Raw genomic sequence first — 13771 nt, forward strand, 5'->3', positions numbered from 1 at the left:
AAAATTGTCAGAAATTGATAAAAGGTATTTTGTGATTAAAATTAATATTAGACATAGTTTCGTGTTTAGTATTTTTAATTATAAAGCAAATTAACGCGGCTTTTAGAACGTTAAACTAACGTTAACATTGAAAGCGAAATCCCGACTTTCGTTTCCCTTGTGGAACGAGATATCGATGATATCGATCCAGTTCTCAAAGGAAAACTTAAGTTTATCGATTTGAAATTGTAATTTGATCGAAATTTTAATCGATAAGAATCATTGTAATGACATCATGACGAAATTTAAAATGATGACGCAATCAAATGCGATTAAATAAAAATCTTATCAATTAATCGTCATTACTGTTAATTTGCTCGAGACTTTCATCAAATTTTCATCAGTATTTTCAATTTACAACGAATGCTCGATTCGAAATTTTTTATCGCGAAGAAATTTTTGAACAACGACCTTCGATTTTCTCTCGAGATGAGCGACGTTCATAGCAAAAAAAGAATCACTCGATTATCCTATTAATCTTGCGCGTTTTTTCTAACTCATAACTCTGGGTTGACAATGACAACCTATATGTCGATTCATCAAAAAGATATCAAGACCATTCCTTCATCTTCCCGACAATAATGCTAATGATTTCGTATAACTTTTTGTCGTGTTTGAAGGATAAAAATCGTCCACCATATCGAATTGAATCGACTAATCCGATTCTATTCTGATACACGATATTATTATATCCCTTTTTACACGACTCGAACGCGGATTTTGGAGAAATTAATAGATATTTTATTTTAAAGTTCAATATCTCCGATTTTTCATTCCAATGCGCTGGAACGAAAATATATTGTAAATCTGTCAATTATAATTGTCCAAGAAACGTTATATTCGTTCTACTTGGAAACTTTAACACGTTCCTTTTTCTCGTTTGTCATTTCCGTTTTCGTCCATATACATAGCGCGACAAAAACAGGAGGGAAAATTTTCGAGGAAAATTGATCGACTTTTTCCCGTACAAGAAAAGGTGTTTAAATTTACAAACTTTTTTTTTTTTTGTATTATTCTCGTTCGAAAGTTATTCAATAATGCTAATGTACTTTTATCCCCGGTATTCAAATTGGAAACTGGAAGAATCAGTTCGCGCGTAATATGCATAAGAATTGTTAAGAATCTCCAACCGAGGCGGAAAATATTTCGAGATGAGAATACCGTTAAACTTTTCCCTCCACGTTTCACAAGCTATATTATTATACAATATATATTATTACAAGTTTTGCAAAAATGTTTTTTTTAATCCTGGCAACTTGTTCATCGTTACTTCGTATATTAGCCACTTTTTAAAATTCTATCCGATTCAATGATCACTTCTCTTATTTATCATCGAACGTCTTTGCCCGTCGACACTGTACCCGAAACATTATTCGGGATCATACGTGATCTTTTATGTTTACACATTAGATTTATCGTGCAAAAAAAGAATTATTATTTTTATCATTGTAATCCTTGCAAATGAATAATGGTGAAGATTTTGCATATTCGAGCGATTAATTTGTTTTACAATTGCCTCGGGAACTCGTATTGCATTGTTCAACATCGATAACACTATTTTGCAAAAGGAAAATGTGTGTCACAGCGTTCGTCGATCGAGCATGTTTGAATAAGTGAGCTCGATGTTCCGTGTCACGGTGGTGTGTCACGGTGACGAGACACGAAGGGCCCCAGCTTGGCAAAGGGATGCGAACGCGACGACGGACTCTGCGAAATTGAGGTATGTACGTCGTTTTAACGAGCGCGTAGGTGCACCAGCACTATGTCGGGACCAAGACACGCTTTGTCTCAAAGTTTTCCGATATCCAAACTTGATGGACACCCTGGCGAATTCACCCTGTCTCGACATATTATATTCGCTATTAATCGAATGCGTGTAGAGTCGATGACGAATAATTAAAAAAGAGAGTGAATTGAAAATGAAAATTAAGATAATACTTTTTTGCATTCGATACTTCCTATCACGGAAGGGAGAAGGATGGCAAATATTTATATTTTATTCTCATTGAATAAAAAAAAATGCAGCAATTTCATCGCTTTAAATTTTTTTCTTCTTCTTATTTTCTTTGAAGATAATGCAAGCGCATGTTTACTTTCATCGATAAATCCTATCTGAAAGAATAAAATTCCCATCTCAATTTTTACGATCGAGTTTATTACGATTACAATCGGAAATGGCCCTCGAAAAGATTCAATTGTAACTATTTCATATGGGAGCATAAGTTCAGTGAAATGAAACAGATATCATTTATTTTCTTCGTTGAATCGTAAATCCTCGATGGTCTTTAGTCACGAAAGATATAGATACACGAATAGAGGAAAAAACGCGATATTTCGTACGAAATTCCACATGTGAAATTCCGATCAATAGAAAATTTTAAGCCAATTGGCGTTCATTCTTGCTGTCGATATCTCTTGAAATCTCTCGGAAAGAAAAGAAGATTAGAAAAGAGTATTAAATTCCAATAAAGAATTCCTTTCACCGACCGCATTTATTACAATCTGTGTTCCCGCGTGATATTGAAAATTTAAGGATTTTCTCTACGTGCATATAGTTCCTGGTTAGTTCGCATGATCACATCGCTCATTTATCATTTCTATATCAGATAAACCTTTTGAAGTCAATCTGTTTTTATTTTTTTAACATATTTATCTTGTTAATGATAGGAGTATAAATATTTTGCTATGTGAATACATTTTTTTTGTTCTTTTTTTTTGAAGAGATATACGTATACAATTCTATATTTATATATATATATTTATCTTTTTAGAAGTTCAAAAAAATCATCGTTCGTTTTTACAATATTTATTTACGATTTATTTCGCGTAAAATATGAACGACAAAATTTAAAGATTTACATTTTATTTTAATTGTCAATCTTACGATATTTTCAGGATACTTTTTTTCTCTCTCTTTCTTGAATTTTAAAACAAATGAGAAACCCATATATATTTAATAAAAAAATACAATTAATAAATGCTTATTTTTAGATATATCAATTTAATTAACTTTTTATTTATATTATTATTTGCTAGAAAATAATGCCTTATTGTTCTTGTAATTATCTAAGGATGTAAATACAAATGATCGATCGTTACTTTTTTATACTAGAGGAATTATAACGACGTTTAAATCATTCAAATCATACGTAAATAGTTATAACGTATATAAAAACTACATGCGTTATGATAAATTAAAATTAAAATTAAAATAGATTAAAATAAAACTATCCATTATCAAATGGTAAAAAATGGTATATCCATTTGATAATAAATACACGACATGAAAAATTGAAACTACTTTATGTGTTATTCTTTTTCTTCAATTTGTTTTATATCATTTCCTTTGTTTTCTATTTTCTATGCACTGTCTGTGTACATTTATATTGTTACTTTTTAAAAGAATAATATATTATATGAAATTGAAAAAAAAAATCAATAGAAGAAAACGATTTTAAATAATTGCAAAATTTATTTTGTAATTAATGAAATTACTTAATGATCAATCGATCCAGCATTTAGCAATAGATCCACATATATTAAAATATATTTTTCAAGCTTAATCGATTGAATTTACTGTGCAAGATACAAAGTGAATAAAAAAAGAATTGATTAGATAACATTACGTCGATGATGGTGTAATTTGATGATTAATGTAAATTGTAATAAATTCTTTTATTTTTGTAAAAAAGAAGCACGACGTAATAAAATTTATATTATTTTATGATAAAAAATATAGTAATAATATTAAGAAGATGTACGAATAGTTTTTAAAAAAATTGGAATAATAAAGATCAGGTTATAAAGAAAATAATTTAATCTCAATAATTTGTACAAAATTAATATCTTTTATTTTCTACGAATTCTTATTAATGAAAAAAAAGTTTAATTATCACAGCTGTAACAGCATTGTAACTGCTATAACTTCAACTACACGATAAATATTAACATGAATTAAATTTGATAAATATGATTCTAATATTAATAATTTATTACTTTTTTTTTATTTTTTATATAGATAAAAATATGCATATATCTAATATAATATATATTTTGAATCGCTAGAAAAATAGGAGAGATAAAGACAAAAATTTATATTTCTATTCTTTGTTTAGGAAAGTAAATTTATATTTATATTAATCTTAAATTGCTATATATGCATATCACTCTCAAATATTCGAGATATCTATTTTTATACTAATTCTAATGTCCATTTTTACTAAAGCAATGAGGCACTTGATTATCGTACAATTTAAAAGCATGTTTATAAACAATGCATTAAATTTCTATTAATATAATCTTTTCACAATTATTTTGATATTATCTTATATTATCTGATATGTTATCTTATACCAATTTCAATGAAGTTCAAAAACTTTTGAATTTCGAAGACCTTTTGGTCACAATGATTACAATATCTTTTTATATAATCTAATATTCATATACTAATCATCCATTAATACTAGTAATATCATCATTGTTGGTAAATCTTTTTGACAATAAATTTTGATTTTCTTCTCCTCTAAAATTATGTCTAATATATAAGAAAATGCCGATAGAAATAAATAAAATGCCAATACAGGCAATACCATAACAAGTTATGCTACCTAAAGATTCCAGAATAATAATAAATTTTATAATACGAGCGTAATTAGCAGTTAAATAAGCTTCTTGAGTAAACCATAACATTGGTACAAATGTTTTTTTAACATTTTTAAACATGCTGAAAATGATATTGTAAACATGTAAGTGATATTGTTTAAGTTACATTTTAATGTTAACGTTCATTTACTAAGAAAAATGTATTTTTTTTTTTATTCATTTACAAAAAAATGAAACAAAGACTTACCTCATATGAGCGTCACTTTGTATCAATAAATTTAATTGTAATGCTGCATTTACACTTAGTGGAACACCCGTTTTCTATAACAAATTTTTTATAATTATTATTGATCATAAATTATGACTTCATATAATAATTACCGGTTCTATGGATATTGAAAGCTCATGTCTTTCTTTATTAGGTTCCATTCCTTTGATATTTTCTCTATAACTTTGATCTGCTAAATAAAAATGTGGTAAACTGATGAATGCTGGAGCACCCCATTTGCATAATGAAATATTTAATGCTCCAGAAGGAATGCACTCTCCTGCACAATAACATTTACGCGATGATACTTTTGTACCATTATCAAGTATCGTATAATCGCTAATATATCTAGAGCCTCTTAATCCCTCATGAATAGTTGTATTATCATATGTTACTGACATACTCCTATTGATAAAAATTATTGTTTTAATTTTATTGTATTTAATTTTCCATATTTTTTTTAAAAAATTAAACTCACGTGCAAATATCAGGTACAAAGAAAGAAATAGTTTTATTATCAGGTAATGGTGGCCATAAATCACCATTTGTACCTTTAACTTTTCCACATTCTCCAGGATAATAATTTACTCTAGTATTAAAATTCCATTCTTTGACTATTCCTACATTAAGTAAATTAGATTTACCAGTTAACATGTTAAATGTTCCATCATAAGTTGCAGAACCATTTCTCTGTAAATCAAAAAAAAAAAAAAACATATTATTTCAATTATTTCAACTATTTATTTTATAATAGCTTTAATAACATTAATATTTACTCCATAAAACCAAGCAAATTTAGAAAAAGGAATTTTAGTAAAATTCATTTTTCGAGCAATTTTCAACATAGCATCATCATAACCTTCAAAAAGTAATTCATTAACAGTTTTGGTAATTATTAACTTTTGATCTATTGCTTTCATTATTTTATCTACTATATCACGAAGAAAAGGTTTTTGATATCTTAATGCATATGCAACACTCTAAAAGAGAAAAATATTATAATAAATCAGAATAATATATAGCAATATATAATAATATTAAAAGATACATACAGCAGTTATAGGATTTATATTAGTTACATTATCTTGTAAACTTCCTGCTGATAAAGATTTTTCAAAATACCATACTCTTTTTCTTTGATAAGTTATAGTATCATTTTCATGCCATTTTTGTTCTACTTTATAATCAACTTCTCTATTATAACAAAATATTATTAACTATTTAATTTATCATATTAGTAAAATATTCTATAATATTTAATTCGAATTAATTTGATACCTAAATACATAAGGACCCATTTCTACAAAATTTGGTTTTGATCCATTAATTGAAGTAAAATCTTCATAGTTTGTTAAATTAAACATGTATAACTTCAGATACATAGGAATAGGTGTTACTTCCCAAAGTTTGTAACTTGTAGATGTAGGTGTTAAAGATAATTGCTATAAAACAATATATAAGATATAAATATTGATTAGAATTATAACAAATTATTTTTATATTTACCATATGTATAATTGAAGAATAAATTGTAGACCAAAGAATTCCTGTAATTAATCCAATAATTGTTAACACTAAACCTATTAAAGAAATGATAGCAAGTTTTTTATAAATCTTCATCATTTTGTTTAGCTATCTGATCTGAAAAAAAAATTTTTTTTTATCAATATTTATTTTAATTATGAATTATGTCAATACATAGTAATTAATAGTTACAAATAATTACACAATTGCTTGTTATTATGTCACATATCTTTTAATTTATTAAATTTTATTTGAATACATTCTATAAAAGTTTATATTATTTTATAGAATTAAACATGCGATTTTTATTAAGAATAGTGATTATTATATTGATTTGTTCAAGCTTAAATATACGATTCATGTTTTCAATAAAATCAGTTCACACAATTAACTGGTTATGATCAACGATATGTCAACGATAGGTTAGAATATAACACAAAAAAAAACAAAATTAAATATTATCATTCAAATGATTACAATAATTTAATATTATAATATTAAATAAATATATAGAAGATTGACAATCTACATGAAATTACATTAAAAAACATTTCGTGTAATACTTTTGCCGCAATATATAATCAAAGATAAAATTTATTTAAACAAAACAAAGATGGTCTATATCTACTCGATGATCGATGTGTAATATTGTATCAATCTGGACAAAGTTCATTTAATTCGGTTAATTTATAATTTATAACAGAAGAAAGTTTATATAACAGTACAAAGTTGGATATTCTATATTATTTATATAACATTGTATAACATATATAACATATAACATTGTAAAAATATAAATCCTTCTTAAATAATTTGTAACATTATTATTTAAAGAAATTAGTGGTTTGATATTTTAATTGTTATATAAAAATATACATACAAAATATATATATATATACGTATTATTTAAATATGTACATTTTACTTACATATTTGAATATTAAAATTTACCAATTTTACTAAATTATTTAATTAAAATTTCGGATGTATATTCGTTGATAATATTCATCCGAATATTAAAATATAAATAAATTATATAATTATATAAATTATATAAATAAATTAAGCTATTTTAAAATGTAATTTTCTTTACTTATGCTGTATAATTATAAAAGCATTATAAATATTATATATATATAAGCAAAAAAAAAAATATACATATATATGTATGTATAAAAATATATATATATATATATATATTTAATCGTAATTGATAAGGAAAGGATCATGATGATTAAATCTGTCATATGTTCATAATAATACATTATTATAATTCAATTTTATATTCATATTATAAAATATTTGAGAATGAGTGAAAAATTAATAGTGAATTTTGTACATTTCAATAATGAATAAAGTTATTTAATTGATTATTTTAAATAATTTAAATATAAATATATTAGTAATATCTTACCGGAATGAATAATGAAGAGAATCTGTTTCAAAATGCGCGTAAAACATTAGTGAAAGTTGAAGAAAAATTGACATATATAAACATAGAAAAATATTTTTAAAACTGGAAAGAAAGTGCATCCTGCCGGGGAGAGAAGTCATTGACTCTCAATATTTTACTTTGATGCATATCATCAATTATACAGTTTAATAAATTTAATAAATTTATTATTAAATTACATTTAATATAAACATATAATTTTAATTTTAATTTTATCAATTTTTATTTACAATGAGTTATAATTAAAAATAATGAGGATATATGATATAGATAATTATAATAAAAAAAAAACAAATTAAAGCGTTAACATAAAGAATTACAAATATAAATTTTTAAAATTTGATAAATGATTGAAATTAATGCACATAAAAAATTATAAATTTAATTACAAACCTGTTTATGAAAAAAGAGTTTATTATAATGATCAAAAATTGTTTAAAATTATTAGCGCTGTAAAATGATATCATTAGTTAAAATACTGCATATGGAATGTCACATTCAATACTAACGAAAGCCGCACAATGACTGATCTGTATAAAACTATGATCAACTTTGCAACTTGAACATTTGATAAATTGTTGAAAGAGGAGGGAATGCAACTCATTTCACAATACGTTTCCTATCTTTGAATTTAAATTAAATTTATTAATCTATCTATTTATCTTTTTATGTATTTATTTCTTATCGGTAAATAACTAATTATATTTTTGATATTTGTTACATAATGTTTTATTTTCAATTATATTACCTTTATTTATAAATTATTCGAAAAAAATGATAAATAAGTTCTACGCAAACATTTTTAATTATTGTACAATTTTATTTAAAATAATTATAAAAAAATATCATATATTTGAATAATCAGTTTTTACAAGTTAAATACACAATGCATAAAAATTTTACAAATATAATATGAAACAAATGCTTCATTGGACCCTTTTTAACGATAACTATTACCAGTAAACTATGTATATCACAAACTATATACAAGATGTCCCAAAAATGTTAGAATATCTATACATTGGAGATTCTTGAAATAATTTTAAGCATTTTTCTTTGTAAAAACTTTCCCGGTTTTGTTAAGAGTTAACAAAAAACATTGACCAATCATAAAGTGCGTAGCTTAATCGAGCCATGAGTAACTACATACCACTAATCGAATCAACAACATATCGAAGAAAATATATTGAATATTATATTTATTTTTTTATTCGTGATATAATTCGATATAATTTTTAATCGATAAAAAAATATTTATTATATTCAATACACTTTCTTCGAGATGTTATTTGGACTTGTTCGTGCTCGATCGGCAGCATTAACGTTACTGTCGCTATGCACTCCATGATTGGCCAATGTTTTTGTTAATAGCTCGTTAACAAAGTCATAACGAAAATTGTAGTTATTTAACTGATTATTTTAAGCAAAGGAAAATATTACTTAAAATTATCTCAAGAATCTTTAGTTTACGGATGTTCCAACATTTTTGGGATATCTTATACAATCTATTTTAAATATAATAAAAGAAAATAATACTGATAAATTTTGTCAAAAATATCATTCACAACAATGCCAATCAATGTAATGATAATAAAAATTACTTAAATTATTATGATATTCATTCAACTTATCGCGATGCTATTTGGATTATTTATATCTTCTTGCAATTGCGTGCGATCTCGGATTCTTGCACACATTAAACTATATTCTAAAACACCAATTCGAACATTCATTTCAGAAATTTCATTTTTCATTTTAGTAATCGTTTTTTTTATATTTATCAATGGAGCTATAAAAAATATTTATAATTAATGCATTTATTATATATTATATTATATAGTATTATAAAATTAGTTTTGGTACAAGTATTGATTATAATCAATAAGTATTATTTGAATCGATTTTAAATATTGCTCGCAACATAAATCTTTTATCTAATTTATCTTTTTTAAAAGATAATTTATTTTCTATTTTAAAATCTGCAGTGATCAACTCATACCAGAGATTAAAAAATACTTACTTCCATCTGTCATACTTGATCCTCGTTCATCCATTTCTTTCTTTACTTGTTCCAATTCTTCTGATAATTTATTAAAAATTCTAGTCCTTTCAGTTACACCTCCACTAACATCTCTATATTGTTCTTTGATTTTTGATAATTCATCTTGAAATATTTGATATTCTTTTAAAATAGGCTCAAGTTGTCTATTTAAGTAGGATTCTCTTGTTTTTATTTTATCCAATGTATTGGATATATCAATATGTAGTTTATCTAATTGATTTTTTACTCCAGTTAAATTTGTTGCTATATTCATACGTAATTGTTTCATTTGATCTATATGTGATCTCCAATCTCTCGAATCTGAAATAAATTTATCTTTTTAATTCTGTTCTTTCAATTTTTATTAAACATTATGTACCTGTTTTTACAGTTACTTTGAGTTGAGGTAATACTCTTTCCAATTCTAATTGCCATTCTTCTCTGTTTGTCTTAGATTCTAAAATATCATCAGGTTTCTGATTTTCATTCTACAAAATAGTATATAAGTTAAATAAATAATATTATAAAAAGTTAAAATGTAGTTAATATGATACAAATATATCAATTATCATACTTACAAAGTTTTGTCCATAAAGTTTTGTAATATCATCAACATGTAAGATATCCTCATCCTCATCATCATATTCAGCCATCATTTCCTCCTCTACTTTTTCTAAAATTAATTCTGCATCATCATCTTCTATATCTGGTTCATTAGTTGGTTCATCAGGTGATATTTCTAATCTAAAAATATTTATTTTTTACAATATTTAATTATGCTTACAATATCTTTATTACATTTCTTTTTTCTTTTTTAAATTTAAAAAGATTACTTTTTCCATTGAAATTTTTGTGCTTTTAATGCTTCATTTGCTAAATTATCTAAAACATAAATTGCATGTTCACCACTTCCTTGTTTAAGTTTATTAGGTGGAAATTCTATTGATACATCAGTATCTCTTAAATGATCCAATATTAAACCTATAATAGCATTAGGGTCATCCGATTCTTGTGGAGCTTCAAAATTTCCACCTGCTTTCCTAATTAGCCATGCAGCTAAAGATGTAAATGTATAAAATTGTTCTCCTGGATTTGTTTGTGTTACAAAATAATTCCTATATTTTGAACCAATATTTTTTTTTTTTAATAATTTATATAAGATAAAACTAAAATGCTTTTATACAATTATAATAATTATATTACCTATTTATAGCTTTTATTTTAAATTCTGATAAAAATTCATTATCATAATGTAACAATTTTAATTTTTCTAATAAATCTTCCATTTTAATATATATAACATACGAAGCAGATGGAGAAGATGCATCTTCTATAATAATTTTCGGAGTGTCTCGAAACATTTCTGTAATTATAATTTTATATGTTATTTTTATAAATAACAAATACATGCGAATAATTTGTTCATAGAAATTAATATGTATACCTCTTATTTTATTCTATTTTAAAAAGATTTATATAAATAATTTATATAATTAGAAAATGTATAATTTAATAATAATATTAAATAAATAATTCTTTTTTTTTATTCGTTTTTAAATATTGTTTACATTTTATGTATTTTTTTAATATCGACTCGACATAGACATAGATAAGATATAATATAGATTTAATATCTTCTTTTCTATTATGTTTTTCATTATATTTGTACAATCAAGATCTAGATATAATACAAATTCTAAATACAATAGAGATTGTATTTAGAAATATGTAATTAAAAATGTAAAAGTATTAATTTTTATATTTTTCCTATTTTATTGTCTTCATTGATTATATTAAATTTCTAAATTAATGTTTAAACATTATAGAGGTCACTACAATGATTTTTTTTTTTAAATTAGCAAATCATTTTAGTAACATGAAAGTTTTAGATCTATATTACATTTTATCTTCGGTATAAAATACGAGTATGAATATTTATAATATAGAGAATTCCGTTACATTATTATCTATGACTAGGCGGTATTAGTTTAAAGAAGGCAATATTAGAAAAGTATTCTCAGTAGTTGGTAGTATCGTAAGTTATTCGTTTTGTCGATTTTGACAATTCAGTTTTATCTTATGTTTATTGAACTTTGCACGTGGAAAGTATTTCAAGTGATTCTATATTTCAAAGAAAAGCATACATGAATCATCAGATTTCGATCCTAATGTTATCTAAAGATTATTTACACTAATCAAGATCATTAGAATGGGTTTAATATCTGAGCCGTTGTTGTTCGTATTAGCTTTAATCGATACCGGTTCAGTACTTTTTCTTTTAGTGTATTTTGTATCCTTTTTACATTTCAAAAATTTAAAAAAAGAATTACTATATTTGTATTTTGTTATTTATATATAATTGTAGAATTTTATTCTTGAATTCTATATAGGATTTGTTGAAAATATGTATTTAGGGACTTTTTATCACATGTTTTTATAGCATTATAGTTAATAAAATGGCGCTATATTCAAACATTTTTAAAATAATTTTTCTACTTTGTTAACAAGAAGACATGTAATTAGATTCCTTATCATAGAATTAATATATATGTAATATAGGTTATAACCTTATCAGATTTAGAATGTGATTATTTGAATGCTCAACAGTGTTGTTCAAAATTAAACACGGTAATTGTAAACTTGTCATAAATATTAATCAATAAAAGAACAATATAAATAATTTTAAATTCTAAATGTAATATTTTACAGTGGGTAGTACCAAAGCTTATAGCACATTTATTCTTAGAATGTTTATTATTAACACATGGACAATTAATATTGTTTTTGGTGAATTTACCTATGACATTATGGTTAATCTATGAATACTCTGGAGTGCCCAGTGGTAATATGGGAGTTTATGATCCCACAGAAATTCATAACCGTGGACAATTAAAAAGGCATACAAGAGATTGTATGATTTATCTTGGATATTATCTAATTTTCTTTTTTATTTATCTTTATTGGTATGTATACATGTATATATATGTTAAATTATTATTTAATCATTCAGTTTAACAAACAAAAAAAAATGTTTATTATATATTTTTCAGTATGATCATTGCATTGTTAAAAGGAGATCCTATCAATAGAAATGAAGATGGATTATTACATGTAAATTGATAGTGATAAAATTTAAACATTTATACATCTTTTATTACAATCATATTCGATTACTTATTTATTTTTATGTTGTAAACACCAAATGATTTTTGTTAACATATATAAAAATATTCTGTATTTCATTATTATATTTAATCTTAACTTGTACTGCATCATTAATAATTAAGATTTTTAAAATATAAGACTTCCATAAGATTGAAGACATTTTAACATCAATTTAATCTTTTATGATTGCAACAGGATATCGGTATATTATTAATTAACATTATTTTGAGGAAAGTAATGCAATGCATATATCTGATTAAAAATTATATTGTGAAATTCACAATATTTTCTAAATAAAAAATAAATTTTTTTGGTATATTTAATTAAATGTGTTAATAATTCAATCAATAATAATTATATTTATATTTTAAATATAAATGTAAAAAACATTCAATTTTATAAATTTTATAAATTTTAATTGTTTAATATTATAATATTATAATACATATTGAATAATACAAAAAAAGATAAAAAAATTCGAAATTTGTTTCTTTTAATTAATAATTTAAATAGGATATTTAAATATCATTAAAATATAATAAAATATTTAATGATCTATCGTTTATCTATCGTTAGATTAAATTGAATCGATTTTACTAGTTGCAGTATAAAATTAAATTGATTTTATGAATTTAAGCACTTGATTACTTTTTTTGTATGTAAAGAATATATTTATTTT

The 13771-nt window shown here is 23.9% G+C and overlaps 3 protein-coding genes across 8 annotated transcripts; 1 reads left to right on the forward strand and 2 right to left on the reverse strand.

The window, feature by feature from the left end:
- Window positions 1-3838: 3838 nt before the first annotated feature.
- Window positions 3839-8532, reverse strand: LOC100865573 (protein croquemort). 6 transcript variants are annotated; one of them, XM_012486948.3, is made up of 9 exons: window positions 8280-8532; window positions 6416-6550; window positions 6188-6351; window positions 5962-6103; window positions 5686-5889; window positions 5388-5599; window positions 5023-5314; window positions 4889-4962; window positions 3839-4762 (listed from the first exon to the last, which is right to left on the reverse strand). In XM_012486948.3, the coding sequence occupies exons 2-9, from the start codon at window positions 6530-6532 to the stop codon at window positions 4489-4491; spliced, it is 1479 nt and encodes a 492-aa protein (XP_012342402.2). In that variant the 5' UTR covers window positions 6533-6550; window positions 8280-8532; the 3' UTR covers window positions 3839-4488. The 6 variants fall into 6 exon arrangements, with proteins under 6 accessions (XP_012342402.2, XP_086760035.1, XP_086760038.1 ...); XM_086903909.1 differs by lacking the exon at window positions 8280-8532 and adding an exon at window positions 7848-8013; XM_086903912.1 differs by lacking the exon at window positions 8280-8532 and adding an exon at window positions 7363-7466.
- A 153-nt stretch (window positions 8533-8685) lies between these two features.
- Window positions 8686-11898, reverse strand: IFT57 (intraflagellar transport 57). Its single transcript, XM_086903913.1, has 7 exons — window positions 11372-11898; window positions 11131-11290; window positions 10761-11042; window positions 10506-10671; window positions 10307-10415; window positions 9907-10248; window positions 8686-9675 (listed from the first exon to the last, which is right to left on the reverse strand). Exons 2-7 carry the CDS (start codon window positions 11286-11288, stop codon window positions 9509-9511), a joined length of 1224 nt encoding a protein of 407 aa, XP_086760039.1. The 5' UTR covers window positions 11289-11290; window positions 11372-11898; the 3' UTR covers window positions 8686-9508.
- cnir (cornichon-like protein) lies at window positions 11759-13247 on the forward strand. The gene is made up of 4 exons (XM_003689984.4): window positions 11759-12217; window positions 12487-12555; window positions 12637-12890; window positions 12978-13247. The coding sequence occupies exons 1-4, from the start codon at window positions 12137-12139 to the stop codon at window positions 13045-13047; spliced, it is 474 nt and encodes a 157-aa protein (XP_003690032.1). The 5' UTR covers window positions 11759-12136; the 3' UTR covers window positions 13048-13247.
- The last annotated feature ends 524 nt before the right edge of the window (window positions 13248-13771 follow it).

The sequence above is a fragment of the Apis florea genome, unplaced genomic scaffold (assembly GCF_048593485.1).
Source record: "Apis florea isolate Af1SG1 unplaced genomic scaffold, ASM4859348v1 contig_2293_pilon, whole genome shotgun sequence".
In the NCBI taxonomy this organism is placed as follows: domain Eukaryota; kingdom Metazoa; phylum Arthropoda; class Insecta; order Hymenoptera; family Apidae; genus Apis; species Apis florea.

Excerpts from the sequence above, each read along its gene's own strand:
- LOC100865573 (XM_012486948.3), bottom strand. The coding sequence starts at position 6,532 with ATGATGAAGATTTATAAAAAACTTGCTATCATTTCTTTAATAGGTTTA. Across the intron at positions 5,890-5,961 it reads ATATAAATCCTATAACTGCT|AGTGTTGCATATGCATTAAG; the intron begins GTATGTATCTTT and ends TTTCTCTTTTAG. Across the intron at positions 4,763-4,888 it reads CAAAGTGACGCTCATATGAG|CATGTTTAAAAATGTTAAAA; the intron begins GTAAGTCTTTGT and ends TATCATTTTCAG.
- IFT57 (XM_086903913.1), bottom strand. The coding sequence starts at position 11,288 with ATGTTTCGAGACACTCCGAAAATTATTATAGAAGATGCATCTTCTCCA. Across the intron at positions 10,672-10,760 it reads CAAAAATTTCAATGGAAAAA|ATTAGAAATATCACCTGATG; the intron begins GTAATCTTTTTA and ends AAATATTTTTAG. Across the intron at positions 10,416-10,505 it reads AACTTTATGGACAAAACTTT|AATGAAAATCAGAAACCTGA; the intron begins GTAAGTATGATA and ends ACTATTTTGTAG.
- cnir (XM_003689984.4), top strand. The coding sequence starts at position 12,137 with ATGGGTTTAATATCTGAGCCGTTGTTGTTCGTATTAGCTTTAATCGAT. Across the intron at positions 12,556-12,636 it reads GTTGTTCAAAATTAAACACG|TGGGTAGTACCAAAGCTTAT; the intron begins GTAATTGTAAAC and ends AATATTTTACAG. Across the intron at positions 12,891-12,977 it reads TTTTTTATTTATCTTTATTG|TATGATCATTGCATTGTTAA; the intron begins GTATGTATACAT and ends TATATTTTTCAG.